The following is a 17,334-nucleotide window of genomic DNA, read 5'->3' as shown; positions in this document are numbered from 1 at the left end:
AGCCTGCTTCAGATTCTGTGTCCCCCTCTCTCTCTGCCCCTCCCCCACTCATGCTCTGTCTCTCTCTGTCTCAGAAATAAATAAACGTTAAAAAAATTTTTTAAAAAAAAGAATCTTGTTTTCTAGAAGTTTTGTGTCAAGAATAACATAAAAATACAGTGTTGGGGAATAATTAACACTCACTGGGAGAATTTGATAACACTTATTTATCCAACTATATCCAGGATAGTTTGTGGGATTGAAGGGTAGAACTGTATACAAAGATTCTTCGAGTAATATCTCCATGTCTTAACACTCAAAACTTGGAGATCCTGAGCAAAATTGTCTCCCGTGGTCCTTTTTTTCTTTTTCTTTTTCTTTCTTTATTTTTTGAGAGAGAGGTGGGGGGGGGGGGAGAAGAGAAAGAGAGAGAGATAGAGAGACAGAGAGAGAGAGAGAGAGAAAATCCCAAGCAGTCCCCACACTCAGTGCAGAGCCCAAAGTAGGGCTGGACCCCACAGGAGATCATGACCTGAGCTGAAATCAAGATTTGTACACTTAACAGACTGAGCCACCCAGGTACCCTTCCTCCTGCACTCTTTTGATGTTAGTGTTTTCATACTCCTTTGTTGCAGTATTTTTTTTTTTTTTTTAATTTTTTTTTTTCAACGTTTATTTATTTTTGGGACAGAGAGAGACAGAGCATGAACGGGGGAGGGGCAGAGAGAGAGGGAGACACAGAATCGGAAACAGGCTCCAGGCTCTGAGCCATCAGCCCAGAGCCTGACGCGGGGCTCGAACTCACGGACCATGAGATCGTGACCTGGCTGAAGTCGGACGCTTAACCGACTGCGCCACCCAGGCGCCCCTGCAGTATTTTTTTTTAACCTTTGTCCTTAGGAACTTGTTCATCAGATGGGCATGTGGTTAAGAAAGGCTAGGGAGGGAGGCAGTCTCCCAGAAGTGTCATGGCCCATGTGTACAGACCTTATTTAAGAAACTTTGGTCTCCATTAGAATTGAAGATATTGAAATCATTGTACATTGGCATTAAATTATCCTTTGTTGTTTAGACGGAACATATATAATATATATATAATACATAACAAAATACTTTATTCATTAAAATGCATATTATATTAATAGTTCTAGAAACTGTCTCTGACATGAGACATGTAAAAAGATAAAATCACTCAGATTTTCATAATGCTGCTGAGATGGAGAATGAACTAAATAGGAAAATGCTATTTAGAAATTAAGATGTTGGGGCACCTGGGTGGCTTAGTCAGTTAAGTGTCTGACTCTTGGTTTCGATTCAGGTCATGATGCCACAGTCGTGAGTTCGAGCCCTGCATCAGGCTCTGTGCCCCTCTCTCTCTCTCTCTCTCTCTCTGTCTGTCTCAAAATAACTAAATAAACAAACAAACATTTTTAAAAATTAAAAAACAGAATTTAAGATGTCAAACGTGGCTTAAATCGGGTATTTAAAAAAATCCTGACGAAAGCTTACATCTTTTTTCCTTTTTTGATGAGATAAGTAACACCTGCTTCGTGTCTACCCCCTTCTCGCCCTTATTACTGCTCTGTGGATATGGTGCGACAATGTGTCTGATGCATGCCGATTTTATAAGCGAACGGTACAGAACATGTAAATGTCATTTCTTCTTTGTGACAAGCCATCAAAAGCTTTTTTAAATGTATGAACCCCTGAGGAATGACAGGGCGTATGACACGGGAAAGGTATCCACCCAGAGCCCACCGCTTTTTGAGAAGGTTCAATAAAAAACAAGCCGTGAGAGGAAGGTGAGGTGTAGTGCAGAGGCGAGTGTTGGGGTGTTGATCGTGTCGCTGGATTTCGTTTGCTCCAGTTGCCAAGCCTGATGCCATCCTCCAAGGCCATGTCCTCCTGGTGAAAGCTCCGAGTCAGCAAGGGTTCCAGGCTTGCAAATGGCACAGCCCTCCTGCAGGGTTATCTGCACCCCACCCACCTTTCACCAAATCTTCCTAAGCCAACAGGATCTAATTGTGTAAGCCTTCAGGGAAGTCGATTCAGTAATCACCCATGCAAGTCATCCCATAATGTTAGTAAAAAACAAAAACAAAAAATGTTTCCCACATACCATAAATCCATGTATATGACTGCCGTTCAATCATATTCCTCTCGTTCTGTTTTCAGGAGATGTCAAGAGCACTCCCCAGTGTAGTTAACCTATTTGACACAAAAATCGAGGTTCTGGACGACTCACACGGCTTTAAAAGGCTCACACACCCAGAAGCACTGACTGTTAACAAAGGCCCAGCCACATTTTTACGTGCTTTTAATTAATAGCTAGATGTGGGTGCTTTTTTGTGCCTAACATCTTATAAACAAGAGACAGACGTATCTGCTTTAAATAAACATCTGTCTTAAAAGCTACCTGTCTTTACCTGATGCAGAAAGTTTAATTTTTTTTTTTTAATTTTTTTGTTTTTTCAACGTTTATTTATTTTTGGGACAGAGAGAGACAGAGCATGAACAGGGGAGGGGCAGAGAGAGAGGGAGACACAGAATCGGAAACAGGCTCCAGGCTCTGAGCCATCAGCCCAGAGCCCGACACGGGGCTCGAACTCCCGGACCGCGAGATCGTGACCTGGCTGAAGTCGGACGCTTAACCGACTGCGCCACCCAGGCGCCCCTAATTTTTTAATAACACAGCTAACGATACAGCTCAGTAACTCACCAGACATAATGTCTCAATTGTTAAATAGGAAAAAGACGTAAAACGTCATTTCCAGAGGTTGTCAGCGGCCACCATTCTAAAAGGGTTTGGGAGGGAGAAAGCAAGCTTACTATTAATGGGACTCAGAAATTCTGGGTCTGAGATGAGAGGGACACAGTTTTGAAAACTGTTAAGTGAGATTTCTGTCCTTTATGTAGAAGGCTTAAAACGTTTAAATACAAGCCTTTAAAAATAGAAAAGATTTCTTTTCATATTTGAAAGAAAAAGTTTTCTCTAATTGACTTGTTTTTTTAAAAAAGCTAAGCTTCCTAGTCTCATTTCCAGAAACAAAACACACCTGGTACTCAGAAAGCTATTGGATTGCAAACATTAAATATTTTGTTTTTTGTTTTCTACATCAGGCATTTGCATAAAAGAAGGGAGTGCTGTATTTGAATGTAAGACTCCTTGAATCTCCTCTGTCTTTAGGGTTACTGAAAATTTAACACACTTTCAGTGTGAAGATTTTAACACTTCGAACTGTGCAATAATTCTTTAATTAGCAACAGTTTTTTATTTTTTTATTTGAGAGAGAGAGTGCACACAAGTGGGAGGGGGTTTGGGGTGGGCAGTGCAGAGAGAGAGGAGAGAATCTTAAACAGGCTCTGTGCTCAGAATGGAGCCCAACTCGGAGCTGGATCCCACGACCCTGGGATCATGACCTGAACTGAAATCAAGAGCCGGACGCTTAACTGACTGAGCCACCCAGGCGCCCCTAATATGTAACAGTTTTTCAATTAATTCTTTTAATCAATGAGAAATACGCTACATCTGATATCCAGCTCTCTTCATGACCCACTCTGCACATATAAACGATCCAACTCAAGATTCTGAACTAAACATTGCAGAAGATTCCAGAATGGGGAGGCAGATGAGTAGGAAAGTAGGGCTCTTGGGAAAAGATGTGAAATAGGTGTCCTCCGACAAAACGTAATTACGAGGGCAAAACAGCAAACAGACAGTTACCTGGATAATGAAGCCGTCAAAAATAGATGCAGTGAGGATGAGAAGGTAGGCATGAATTAGCTAAAATAAGTAATGTTTTTATAGCTTAAAACTACATACCCACATCTACCTACTTAGGAAATAAGCAGGCATATAGGTTTCTTCTTAGAAATAACCAAAATGGAAAAGCATAGATGGTGTCCTGAAAATACTTTTACTTTTTAAATTTTTTTTTTCAACGTTTATTTATTTTTTTGGGACAGAGAGAGACAGAGCATGAACGGGGGAGGGGCAGAGAGAGAGGGAGACACAGAATCGGAAAAAGGCTCCAGGCTCTGAGCCATCAGCCCAGAGCCTGACGCGGGGCTCGAACTCACAGACTGCGAGATCGTGACCTGGCTGAAGTCGGACGCTTAACCGACTGCGCCACCTAGGCGCCCCGTCAACTTTGACTTTTTAAAAACAAAAGCTGGAAAGAAGGCGGCAAGCAACCCGTGCATGTCTTTACATTTAAAACATGTTTATGTCTGCGCTCCATTGAAGAATAAAATCTTTTTCTTTACACAAAATAGATTCCTTATCAAGATATGCCAGTTAAATAAATGCCCGACAACCAGCTTCCAAGACCTATAAATAAAAATTTTTCTGATGATGGCACTTCGGTGCTAAAGCTACTTATTCTCTTTATTGTAAGCTTTAGCACATCCAAAGGGGCCAGTAAGAAAGAGAAGTTAAGGTTCTGACTATCTCACTAGCTTCAGAACTAACAAGATCAGTGCAGAGCGAATCTATCATTAAGCCAAGCCTAACAACTCCTCCACAGCAAACTAATGATTACACAGCAATGGTCCATCCTTGCCTTTCAATTTCATGTCAGTTTGCCTGTGCCTTGTATCAAACACGAGGTTTCTATTTGTTCGTTTTTTGAAATCACTTTTAAAGTTATAAGTGAATTCTAAGGGTTTGCAACGAACATCCTGATGTAACTGGGCTTGACAGATTATTCCATACTGAAAGTACGTTTCTCAGCCAAATACGGATCAAGTGAGAGTGTTGATCTTAAGAGTAATGGCTACACATCGGGGGCGGAGGGGGGGAACCCAACCCTGAAACGCGTCTCTTCCAGGGAGCTGTCATTTAAGAAAGGAGATACTGTCTACATCCTCAGGAAAATTGATCAAAATTGGTATGAGGGAGAGCACCACGGGAGAGTGGGCATTTTTCCCATCTCCTACGTGGAGGTAAGTCCTACCCCTTCCCTCTCCCATGGCTGCTGTTTCCAAAGTCGCCACAGATCAAGAATAGATAACTTTTTTTCCCTCATAGAAACTCATGCCTCCTGAGAAGGCACAGCCTGCAAGACCGCCTCCCCCAGCCCAGCCTGGAGAAATCGGAGAAGCTGTAGCCAAATATAATTTCAATGCTGACACAAACGTGGAGCTGTCGCTGAGAAAGGTACCCTGGCCGTTGTCGTCAACAGTGCTTTTGAAAGGCTGTGTATTTCCAAAACTAAAATACGTTATCGATTTCCTTGGACGTTTTTGTGTTTCCCCCATGTGCTACAAAAGACTCTCTGAGGTCACCCTGAGGCGCTGTTACCTACCGCTCCGTGTCCTTCCAGAAGAGGTCCCCTGGGGGATGCACAGCTTCTCAGAGAGACTTTCCCTCCAGGCTTAGCATGGCAGGTTCCACGTCTCCTCCAAGGGGCGCCTCAGGCTGAACAGCCAGGAGCTCTACACGTGGAAACATCAAAAGGAAAAGCACTTTCATACACTTCAAAATATTGTTTGTCCTGCTGCCTTATTATTCAAATTAAAAAAAAAAATGGGTGTTTCAACATTTACTTTTATCTTGGAATCCAGGAACGGTCCTAACGTAATGAAGGTACTTCTCCCTACAGAGCCTTTTTGAGGAGACATTTTTGTGCAGGGCTGTTCCCCTGATCAGCCTTCTCTAGGCCTCATGACTGACCCAAATTTCACTAGCAACCGATCCAATTCTAGTATCTTAATAATATCAGGAAGAACTCTTTTTCTCATTTTTTAATGTTTAGTTATTTATTTTGAGAGAGAGAGAGAAAGAGAGGGCATGGGGGGAAGGGGTAGAGAGTGAGGGCGAGAGAATCCCAAGCAGGCTCCGTGTTGACAGAGCCCTATGTGGGGCTCGAACTCAGGAACCGTGAGATCATGACCTGAGCCGAAACCAATCACTGGATGTTTAACTGACTGAGCCACCCAGGTGCCCCCAGAAAGAACTCTTTTTAATTTGTTCCTGCGCAGAAAGATCAAACGAACTATCTTCATGGTTTGCTAAACCATCACATTCGTTTGTTTGAGGTGACCACGTGTCTGCACAGAGCACAGGCTAGAGAGTCACAGGCAGGGTGGTTCTAGAACTTCTTCGCCTACTGGCGAATCCCTTAGCCAGGGGCAAGGAAGGGAAACGACACGGTTCTTGTACTGGCAGAACCTCATCCCATTCTCCCTTCTCGGCCCTGGTTCTGCATCATCAACCCATTCTCCTCGTCTACCCTCCCAGCGGCAGCACAACATTCCATGAACCATCCCGGCTGATGTTTCATACTATAAAGAGCAGCTTCTGCCAGTGCAATTTATAGCTCCAGCAACAGCCTGGCAACAGCAGTGTGCTGCCCAGAAGATCAGTGCAATTTCAACATTAGGGAGATTTACTTCTCCTCAGTTATGTTCTATGCAGAGGCCAATCAGAATGGATAGTGAGTGGTGTTACACGATCTTGATCCAGACCAGGTGGGTGTCGGCCCTGGGCACAGCTGTGGATTATCCAGGGTACGTCCTTTGCCCCATCCTGCCAGCCTTACTCTTTGCTCCTGCTTACCACACGTAGATCAAGAAAGCAAAACGGTATGCCATTCAACTTCCTCCCTTCCGGAGCTTGACTTCCGTAATCCATTTCAGATACACAATCACAGCGAGCTGAGTTGCACTGTTTTGAAGCTCTTCCTGCAGAAGGTCATTTCCCCGAGTCCTGTCAATGATAGGATAACGCTACTGTCATTGAGGTTTTCCCTGTTAAACTATTCTGCTTTTTAAAGTAACTGATACAAGTCATTTCACATGGTACTGGTGTGAACATGTGTAAGCCCATTCACACAAACCAAGCATCCTTAGGGGAGATTCTAATGTCATCGATGAATGATTACGTATCGTACATGTTGATAATCTGTAATTTGGGAATGAGCTCAGAGCCTTCATTTTCATTCCCCTGACAAAAACAAACAACAAACAACAATCATAACAGCTGGAGGTATCAAACTTTCCCAGATGGAAAGCTATTGCTTATTAGAAACCCTTGACAATTGACAGTTTTTATGTTACCACATCTGTATTTATAATGCATTTTCCTAATATTCATTGCAGGGAGATAGAGTTATTCTTCTTAAAAGAGTTGATCAAAACTGGTATGAAGGTAAAATTCCAGGAACCAGCAGACAAGGCATCTTCCCTGTTTCCTATGTAGAAGTTGTCAAGAAGAATACAACCAAAGGTGCTGAGGACTACCCTGACCCTCCAATACCCCACAGCTATTCTAGCGATAGAATCCACAGCTTAAGTTCAAATAAGGTAAGAAGACATCCTAGCATATTAGTGTCATGTTTGGGAGCTTGATGCAAGATCATCGACATGGGATGTTAGGCATAGACTAAAACATCATACCTATTGCAAAGCGACAAAATGTACATGTTATGTTTCTGAGTGTGCGTGCCATGTCAAGTCAATATAATTGAATCTTTCTGAGGGGTGCTAGCACAAAGGTTTCATGCTTGATTTTGATAATTTTATTTTCAAAGTAAAATACTGAAAGAGAAAACATTAGCATCATAAAATCCTATATGATATAGGTCTGTATGTATGTATGCAATTATAGCTGCTTTTTGAAACTCAATTTTTTTCTGAAGCTTGATTTTATTTTTAGATATGCATGTTTTACATGGATTCTATGCAGGTGTAAGTAGTATATATAAGTATAGAATGTATTGATAGGTAGTTAGATAGATCCCAAAATGGTTTATTTCAACAACATATGGTAATTGAGTTGACAAAATTCTATGAAAGTCTTGGGGTATTTTGATACAGAAAGAGAGAAAGTAAAAATCTTTAATTAAGGTCTGTCAGTCAGTTTGTTTATTAGTTTGAATGAAAATGTCATTCTTTCTTAGGAGTCCTCAAGTTTATTTTATTAGGTTTAGGATGATTTCCATTGTCTCACTAGAGCCAGTAGCTAAAGATAATTACCTTTCTCAACATGTAGTTTAAAAGGGACTTTGCTTCCTGAACTGGTTGATTAGAAAAGGCTATTCCAAAAAAAAAAAAAAAAAAAAAAGGAAAAGAAAAGGCTATTCTCTCTTTACTCACAGGGTGAAGTTGTTCTTAATTTTCTATTGAATTATATATAATATGTTGTGTTCTTCTCATGGATGGTATTTAGGGATTTCTGTCTCCTTTTCATTGGCTTTCAAGTGTAAAACTTTAAATTACCAAGGAATTATTTCCAAAATATTGTAAGTACTTCCCAACATTTTAAACATTTTGTTTCCCATAACTTACTGAAAATTGTAACTGAGACCAAGGCTGGGACATGGAAAACTAAACCATTTGGCACTAGCAAAATAACATCAACATCCCAGACATGAAATCATTTCATGTCCCAAAGCAAGAGAGCATCCCCAGTGACCTAAACTACTCCTTGAAAATGAGTCTACAAGGATTTTACATATGTAAATGAGCTAAGAATCTACTATCCGAAGAGAAGCATTTTCTTTTAAAAGGGCATTTTATTTATTCTACTCTTTGAAGACTGGGTTTCCGTTGCAGGGTAATTGCTGTAAATCCCTTATCACTGAATAATAGAACAGTTTGGCAACACTGGGTAACAGAACGGTAATCAGATTGTGTCTGGTTGATAATAAAGTTTTCCAGAATCTTCTTTAGTAGGTTGACTTCACTACCAGAGCTTAGCGTTAGAGAGCAACATCCTTCCTTCAATAGTTCCTACTGATAAAAAGAAAATATCAGAACCTTCAACCATATGTTTGTCTTATTTACCATTCAGTCATCTTAAAAAACTACCAGATGAATTTCAAAGCAACTGTACCTTCAAACAAAATATTATAAGAAAGAATAGGCATTTATCTAGAAAGCCTTATTTAATATTTAAGAAATGCTTCCATAATGTCTTAATTAATACTGGTAATGTAATACTGTAGATCACAGTGTTTTAATCCTTGTTGTGGATATGATTTAAATGTATTTTCAGTTTCCTAAACTTTTTCTTAGAATACCAGATTTTACGTTTTATAAATAGAGAAATTTCACTAAAAACTAATTAGTGTTTTATTCTCACTGCCGGGAAGAAAATATGTTGTAAAGCTTATGTCCATAATTTGAAAAAACAAAAAATGCTTAATGATTTCGACCCATCTGGTAATCTATGATATCATTGACTTAATAAGGGAAACTTCTCACTAGTGTTGAACTGGATCATTTTCAGAAAAAGAACTATAATATACTTCTAAACTATGACATCCAAAATACACGAAATGTTATGTATCCTATTTTCTAACTGGTATTTGCAAATAGAGGAAAGAACTCATTGACTCATGCATCACTCTGACACATTCAAATCACATTTCCTGACATACTATCTTTATTTTAGGGGAGATCCAAATGGAAGTTGATACCATTTCTGATATTTCTGCTTTTAGTGTAGTTGAATCCAATTCAAATGCTTTAGGGAGGAAAGGTAATTATGTGATTTTTGTATTATAGGTATATTTATGTTATGTAGGTATCTCAGATACGTAATTTGGCTTTTTGTAGAAGCAAGTCCATTGTAAAGCTAAGCACCTGGAACCTGTTAACATGTATACTGGCAACCGTCGTGGTAACAGCACCGGAGTAGTGGCAGTAATAGTGACAGTGGTAGTCATGACAACGGTGGGATTGAAAGATCTTTCTTCCTTGTCTACATAGTATTCCTGACCATGAGAGAAAATGAAAGTGAAAAGTAATCATCTAGAATTCTTATGCGTTTCACAGAGTTTCAAAATCTGTTATTCTGTTGCATAACAAAGAGCATAAGATAGAATGCTGGCCAATAAGAGAATTTCTCTAGACTATGAAATGAGACTTAGGTAATTTCTGTCTTACTAAAAACTGAACATAGACAGGACCTGCCAGGGGTGGCTATCTATCTAGTAACAGACCACATGTATAGTATCACTTTACATCAGGTGCTAGGCGGACTAAAGACCACCTGAATCTTCTGTTAGGATGCTCACGTGAGTTTTGTGACTCTTTGGCTTATATACCCCCACCCCAAGGTGACAGGACATCGTATTTCCTTTAAAAAAATAGCTAAATAAATTCTATTAATGCCCCATTCCTGTTAAAGGACACAGAAGTCAAAAGTTAAGTGGCCTTAGGACCAAGAGTGCCGAGTGCATGAGTGAGGTCTCATCCTAAACAACCAACGAGAAAATGCATCTCCAAAATCTTCCAGACCCAAACCATCTCCCTGGAGAGAATGACAGTAAAATGCCATCCACCAGACTGTCAAGGCCTTCCTACGTATAGCATGTAGCATTCTTTCCAGTTCAGCAATAGAATGTCTTAGAATGTTTCTAGGCAGCCCTTCCAGAACTACTTTTAAGGAATTTCCATTACCATTCTGTGTTGTTCAATACATCCAAAATATACTGATAATAGTAAGATCCACTGAAGTATATTTTTACTTCAGGAGATTAAGTTTCATAAATTATACTCCACAGGTTTACATAAAAGAATGGGAGTCCTAGCAGAAGTATACTCCCATTAAAATCATATGTTCCCTTTCTATGTAAACATTTACTTTGAGTTTTTTAAACCTTGAAGTAGTAGTTATCTTTAGTTTCATTCTGATCGGGGGTTTCTGTTCTTGGAAAATATTTTTCAGAATTGATTCACTGGGAAATGTATCCATGTATAATGATGTAAAAATATTTTATGCCATACGCTATAATTACGTTGCAAAACGTAAGTGAAAAAATCATGGAAGTTCAAAAGATTTGGCACTCTTACAGGCAGAAAGAACAGTAAACAAATTCAGGGAATAAGAAAAGGTTTCGTTATTGGTTTTCATTTTACAGGAACATTATTTCAGAGTCATATGTGAAGCCTAGTTTAAAAGAGCTAATCCGCGGGGCGCCTGGGTGGCGCAGTCGGTTAAGCGTCCGACTTCAGCTCAGGTCACTATCTCGCAGTCCGTGAGTTCGAGCCCCGCGTCGGGCTCTGGGCTGATGGCTCGGAGCCTGGAGCCTGTTTCCGATTCTGTGTCTCCCTCTCTCTCTGGCCCTCCCCCGTTCATGCTCTGTCTCTCTCTGTCCCAAAAATAAATAAACGTTGAAAAAAAAATTTTTTTAAAGAGCTAATCCGCTAGATAAAATCACTTAGGGATTCACTGTCTGACCTTCTTATCGCTACTACAGCTTTACCTTATCATTTGACACCTGAGACCCCTTCCAAATACTAGGAGAGTTTCGTCGTTCAGATAACCTTCCAGTTAACATGCGAAGGATTTTCTTTAAATTCCGCAAAAATATCCACAAATCGAGACCACAGCGTAAAATATGTTTCTATTCATTACCAGCACTTCCCTGCATTTCTCAGTCTCTGTGTTTTGATGTACGATTTTCTTGGTTTACATTTTAACCTTATAATCCCCGCTCGTTTCTAAGTTGGCTTTCAGTGAACCAGCCCCTCCTCCCACGCACAAAGCTTCACCGGGCTCAGATAGAACAGCCCAGGGGCGGCTGCGTCTGACAGCCGAGTGCCCACCGGCAGACCCTTTGACCCCAACACCGCCTCACTCTCTGGACAATTTCTTGGATGAATTGGAGAAGCTTGGTGCTTTAACCTCACCAGCCGACCGAGCCAAACCAAATATCCTAGAGGAGACCATCCTCGAGATTAAGGAGGAGCCCTCAGATCTCCTCCCCTTGCCTCCAGCATCTGCACCTGCCAAATCCCCTTCTGTGCTGCCTTTCCCCCGCTCAGGGGTGACCTCAGCTGCAGTCCGGCCTTCTGAGGCAACACCACTTCAAGATCCCAGAAAGACAACTCAGAACAAATGTGCAGGTTTGACAAAAATACGAAAGGGCTTTGGAGGCCCTGAGAAAGTACCCGAAGTCCTAGGTGACAAGTTTGTGGCCTCTGCACACACTAATGTGGCTCCCTTGCCCAAAAGTCTCCCCGCCATCGGAGAGGAAGATGAGGATATCTATGAGGGGTTTCTATCAGGCATCCGAAGAGGGCCAGAGTGTCGAGAACCGGATGCCTTGTGGTGTGCCCGCGACGGCACAGAGGTGACACCAAGCCTGCACATCGAAGAGGAGGAAGAAGAGAGGCAACCTGACGGTTTAAAATATCCAGTAGCCACCCCCACAGACCCTAGGATCCCTAAGGAAGACAGCAGTGCAGTGAAAACCAGTACTGAGGTATTTTAACCTTGCCTAATCACCAAAGAACTAACCCGTCTTAACTATATTTAGCTAGCACAGTTAATCACATTACTAAACGTCAATTTTGGCATTGCCCTAAAAGGCTTCCTCCTAAGAAACACAAGCACTACGTAAGTTGGGGGTGGAGGGGCGTATGGAAACTCACCAAATTTTAGTAAGATGATGTAAATGTCTGATGTCATTCCATTATTTGTTTGTGACTAGAAATTCATATTTTAAACAGTCTATAATTGATAGTCTTCCTGACTTTTTGTTATTAATAATGATAGCTACATAGTTGAACTCTTACTGAGCATCAGACAGTGTTCTAAGAACTCTTCGTCAATGAGATGGGTTATCTTATTAGCCCCACTTGAGAAATTAGAAAACTGATACACAGAGAGACGAGTCCAATTCCAATGGCCGTTTGTAAAAAGGGAGAGAGACAGAACCAAAAGGCACGCCGGGACACTCTTAACTCTCGGAAGAAATAATTTCTTCAGGTTGGTGACCACTTAAGACTACTAATGCATTTTCATCTTACAAAGAATCTTGAGCAATGATTTTCATTAGTAAAGAGGGGACATACCCTAAATCTTTAGTTTGTAAATTTTTCTCTTAAGACAAAAACAAAACTTCATTTCTCACATATATGTAACCTGTAATTTAGAAAGAAAATACGATTACTGGCAAATACTGAAATTAGGAAACAAAATGTTTTATATCATGCTACTCTGCAGTCACTTTGCCCCGTGGATCGTCCATTTTAAAATCTTAGAAAACAAAAATAATTTTTAAAATCCCATAGTTTTCTATTAAGACCTTGCCAATAACAAATATAGAGGCATGTGGCCTGTACTATAGGACGTTCTTGGGCTTAAATAATGATCAGTGCCCATGAGATCCCTGGACATCCACAAAACCCCGAGGCTTGGCTAGTTCCTCAACCAGGAGAGAAAAGGTCATCTGCACAAAGAACCCAGCCATGCCTGTATTTGTATAAAATAAAACAAATACACTACTTAGCAAAAGAGATCATTCATTACAGAAAGTCAAGCATGTTTCTAAGTCAGTTATTCAAATAGCTGCTGGCACACATCAGTTCCCCGGCTTTGTAACTAACCAGCTAGAAATCGTAATCTACTTTACAAGCAAGTAACAAAGAGTCATTGCAGGTTTGTAGTTTTTCCTTCATGTTTAGAAGCAGCCATCCTGTAAATATATTCTAAAATTGTAGACTATGGGGGGTTCTTCTGTCCAGCCACCCACATCAGAAAAATGATCACACTCACTGGGGATTTTGAGTCAGATTCGAAAGAAAAAGTTAAGCAAGAATTTAAAGCAAGAACTTGTCATAAAAGTTGCTTCCCAGGGCATTTGGTAACTTAAACATTATTCAACTTTGGGGGATATTCTCTTAAGACCACATAACCTCATTCTGGGCACAAGCGTAATCACATCTTGTCTTTCCTCAATCTTTAAGCCGCCTTCATTTTCTCCGGGAGATCGAACGTCTACACCTTTTCCCAGCTGTGTCCTTCCCTCCCTTCCTTTCCATTCTCCCTGGGCCTCTGTCTCTGACTTGGCCTCTACACTTTCTCAGACTACCCAGCCCTACACACCTCCCCTTCTCCCTAAATACCCTTATCAACAGGAGATAAATTCACCAAAATTAAAGGTAACTGCATCCCGAGTGTGGTTTATTGCATGCCTTTAAATGAATTTTATTAATTAGATGTATTTAGATTTGTGCCATCTTACAAGTTCTAAGAAGTCGTGTAAATATTGGTTGCTAACTTTTAACATCATTGGCATGGCCTCTATCCCAAAAATTTAAAAGACACGCTTGCATACCCAGACTCAATTTTACATAGAAAAATAAAAAGCAATCATTAGGTATTTTTTTGGAGAACCATCCCATTCAAAGACATCAGCTTGGTGCCTGTCATCTCCTGTCACTTCTCAGTGGGCTCACTGCCTCCCACATTTCTCACCCATCAGCAGGTTCAGCAGAGCCCGAGGGCAGGATGATATTCAGTACTGTCTTGAGCTCTATTCTTCCACAAAACTGAAGTAAATTAATGAGGATGCAGGAATGATACTTCCCTTGGTTAACAGTTAACAAAGCACCCAACTCAGAGCCTTGCGGGCTGGCAGTTCTCCTAATTTTCAACTCCCCATAAGGACACCAGTAAAAGAGACTTTCAACAAAATTAATGACTGACCCTGGAAAGACATTTAATGACAACCACAGCATGAAATGACTCCATCACAGAAAAGCTTGGCTTCTACAATCAGCATGATCCTGAAATCTCTTCCTTTAGACAAAAGGTGATAGACTTCAAATAATAACCCATCCTCACATCCAATGTTTTGAATGTGAATGAGAGCCTCTGCAGTTAAGGGAAAACTCGAAGGCTCTGGTAGAGTCGAGTTTCTTTACCAGGAAGCACCAACACCAGAGAAATGCCATCTGCACGATACTCCCAACTCCCATCACTAACCCCATCCAACAAAATAGTCCAATGTGAATGTGAATTCATCTTATGTGTGAAAGGAATTTTTGAAAAAGTGGAATAGTTTAAAGACTAGTTGCTCTTTGCCCTTTGAGATTTCATTTTGGCCGGCATGAAATAATTAGGAAATAAAAATAATAATACTTTAGATATTATCTAAGACCAAGAATTTGCCCCGCCCCCCTGCCCCCATTCCTTCTGTGGTTCTCTTTTTAAGGCCAAAGTATTTATTCCCTGTCTTTCCCTACTTGTTCTTTAGCCCTTAAACTTAGTCAATAAATGGCTAAATAACTTTAGAATCAGTTTGGATTTTTAGAATTTAGAGAGATAAAGATCACTCACTGCCATTGTACTATCAAGGACAAAACCAAGATTTATGCAAGTTCATTCTTTAAGAACCAAGCTCAACTGATACACACGTTAGGTGTCAGTTGTTTGCAGAATGGTATGAGAGAATGGACATATTTACAATAACAATGTTTCCAAAGAATACTTTTCATAACTACATCAAATAATTAACTCCAGAAAAATGAAGTGGTTTTTTTCTCTATTTTATCTCATACTCAAGAGCAAACGATAACTTTCTATCTCCCCCACTGAGTTTTTGAAAACCTTATAAATGTCTTCTTCTATTCATTGGAAAGATATAAGTTGATGAATTCGTTGGTGCTTATTGTAAATATAAATGCAAATTGAAACAGCTGCAAATCTCAGGCCATTATTATAGTTTAACCCCACGTCTGATACTGATAAACTGTGGAGGCTTGAGTCCTCTAAGAAGCCTTCCTATTTCTTCCATTTCAAGAATGTTACACGTTATGCTCATTACCAAGAAAGTAACCCTGCACTAAAAGCAAAGATAAAATAAAATTTTAATAATGTTTTAGTAGGTATAGCATAGTATGCACGAATCATTACACTTTTATCAATCCTTATCAACCATTTAATGCACTTTTATTCTTTTAATAAAATTTAATGCAATTTTACTCCTGTGAAGTATCTTCTGAGACAATGTAAACCTGTCATATCCAAACCAAAATCTTCCATAAACGCAAAATTCACCAACACGTTATAGGTGACAGAAGGCTGAAAATGTACATATAAATTATGAGCAATATATAAATCAGAAACCAATATTCTCTCTTCTATTTTGAACATCTTTTTTTAGATAATGGTTTTTCATAATAAAAATTATCATAATTCTCAGTTCTCCTATAAGCCGAACTTCCAATTCCATCTAAGAGACTTATGGCATGTGGACTCTTTATGAAGAGATAGAAGGACTCTTCTTTGGGCTTCTTCCAAGAAACTCAATTTTTGTGGGCCCATTGGGAAGTCTCCTCACTCTAAAGCCATCCCCATCAGAGAGTGACCCCCTTGAGCACGGTTTCCAACATGGAATTAAGCCCTGATTCTTCCTAATATGTTCAAATGATCTTTCCAGCTGTTTGTCCACATCATTCTAACAGCTAAATGTCTTTTTTCCTCTATGAGCCTTGATGTTTGTAGAACCCCTCCCCGCATCAGTCGAAATGGGGACAGCTGCTGTGCCAAAAAACTCAAAATAACAACAGCTTAAACAACATACAAGTATATTTCTCTGGTACCTAAGTGTCGGGCATCCAGGGCTGGTATGTGGCTCCAGAATCATCAGAAAACCCAGGAGATTCCATTTTATTTTTGCACATCATCTCCCCAGTGAGAAGCCTCCACCGCCTGGTCCAAAGTGGTTGCACCAGCTCTCGCAGCCCCTTCCTATTGTGTATCCCATCTGTCAGAACTTATCACATGAGCACATTTAGATCCAAGGAAGACTTTATTCAGAAGGTCCATGTGCCTATCAGGATTCTAGGACAGAGGACAGACAAGAAAAGAACAGATACTGGAACACATCAAGCATTCTCTGCCATAACCCTTTAGAGAAAAATGCTTAATGCATTTCGTATCCACAGACTGCAGATTTGAGGTCAGTCATTATAAAAACTTTCTTCAGTGAGAGTTTAGAAAATCATGTTTTTATTGAAGAGTCCTTTCTCTAGTCCTGCTAAAGTTCCCATAAGGGACTCAAATACTTGTCAAGGACAAGTGGTAGATCCTGTCCACTACTGGAAAGAAAATAAAGCATACTCACACACAAGAAAGGTTAGCTTATTCACTGTCCTATTAAAAATCTTACTTTGGAAGAATGCCAAAATAGTCACAAGGTGGAGTCAGGACAATATTCAGTATTTAATTATATTTCACCATTTTCCCCCCAGAAAAGCCGTGTTTTCTTCCTCTGTGTTTTGTCAGAAAATTTGCCCCGACAAGCAGTTGAGACTTTTTATGAAACTTTATGGGTATTGAGTGAAATTCCCCTCTATTTTACCTTGCATCTACTCAAATGTGCACACACACACAAAAAAACCCAGGTCCAATCTGAGGGTGTCTTGAATCCCACTGTTAAACATTCTATTAAAGACGTACAAATTCTTGTATGTGTTCTTAGCCATCGATATCGCACTCAAACATCGTCTTTGTGCCAGCTTCTCTCTGAAAGTCTTTCTCTGCTGTGCCTGTTGAGTTCCGTATGAAAGCGGCACCTGACACCTGTGGCGTGAAACCTACAGGCAGCCAAAGAG

General features: G+C 40.2%; 2 protein-coding genes across 40 annotated transcripts in view; one reads left to right on the top strand and one right to left on the bottom strand.

Moving 5' to 3' along the window:
- The window catches only part of CFAP96 (cilia and flagella associated protein 96), a 521,342-nt gene that overhangs the window by 331,023 nt on the left and 172,985 nt on the right, over positions 1–17,334 (bottom strand). For all 3 annotated transcript variants that reach the window (XR_015249965.1, XR_015249967.1, XR_015249966.1), the window contains exons 10-11: positions 6,539–6,688; positions 5,286–5,415 (exon numbers count right to left, since the gene is read on the bottom strand). The gene's annotated coding sequence lies outside the window, so the exon portion shown is untranslated. The remainder of the gene's footprint in view (positions 1–5,285; positions 5,416–6,538; positions 6,689–17,334) is intronic.
- SORBS2 (sorbin and SH3 domain containing 2) overlaps positions 1–17,334 on the top strand; it is a 353,761-nt gene that overhangs the window by 321,943 nt on the left and 14,484 nt on the right. For 24 of the 37 annotated variants that reach the window (XM_086703238.1, XM_086703239.1, XM_086703240.1 and 21 more), the window contains 3 exons: positions 4,809–4,923; positions 5,009–5,137; positions 7,081–7,284. In XM_086703238.1, the coding sequence (XP_086559364.1) occupies positions 4,809–4,923; positions 5,009–5,137; positions 7,081–7,284 (448 nt within the window). Of the gene's footprint in view, positions 1–4,808; positions 4,924–5,008; positions 5,138–7,080; positions 7,285–11,435; positions 12,195–13,680; positions 17,186–17,334 lie in introns of those variants that run through there. The other 13 variants (XM_086703205.1, XM_086703207.1, XM_086703208.1 and 10 more) reach the window with 2 other exon arrangements.

This window comes from Puma concolor, chromosome B1 (genome assembly GCF_028749965.1).
Source record: "Puma concolor isolate L17-30 chromosome B1, mPumCon1.1.hap2, whole genome shotgun sequence".
Taxonomy (NCBI): domain Eukaryota; kingdom Metazoa; phylum Chordata; class Mammalia; order Carnivora; family Felidae; genus Puma; species Puma concolor.
The sequence above is the reverse complement of the archived record's forward strand: the minus strand, read 5'-3'. Positions and strand labels throughout refer to the sequence as shown.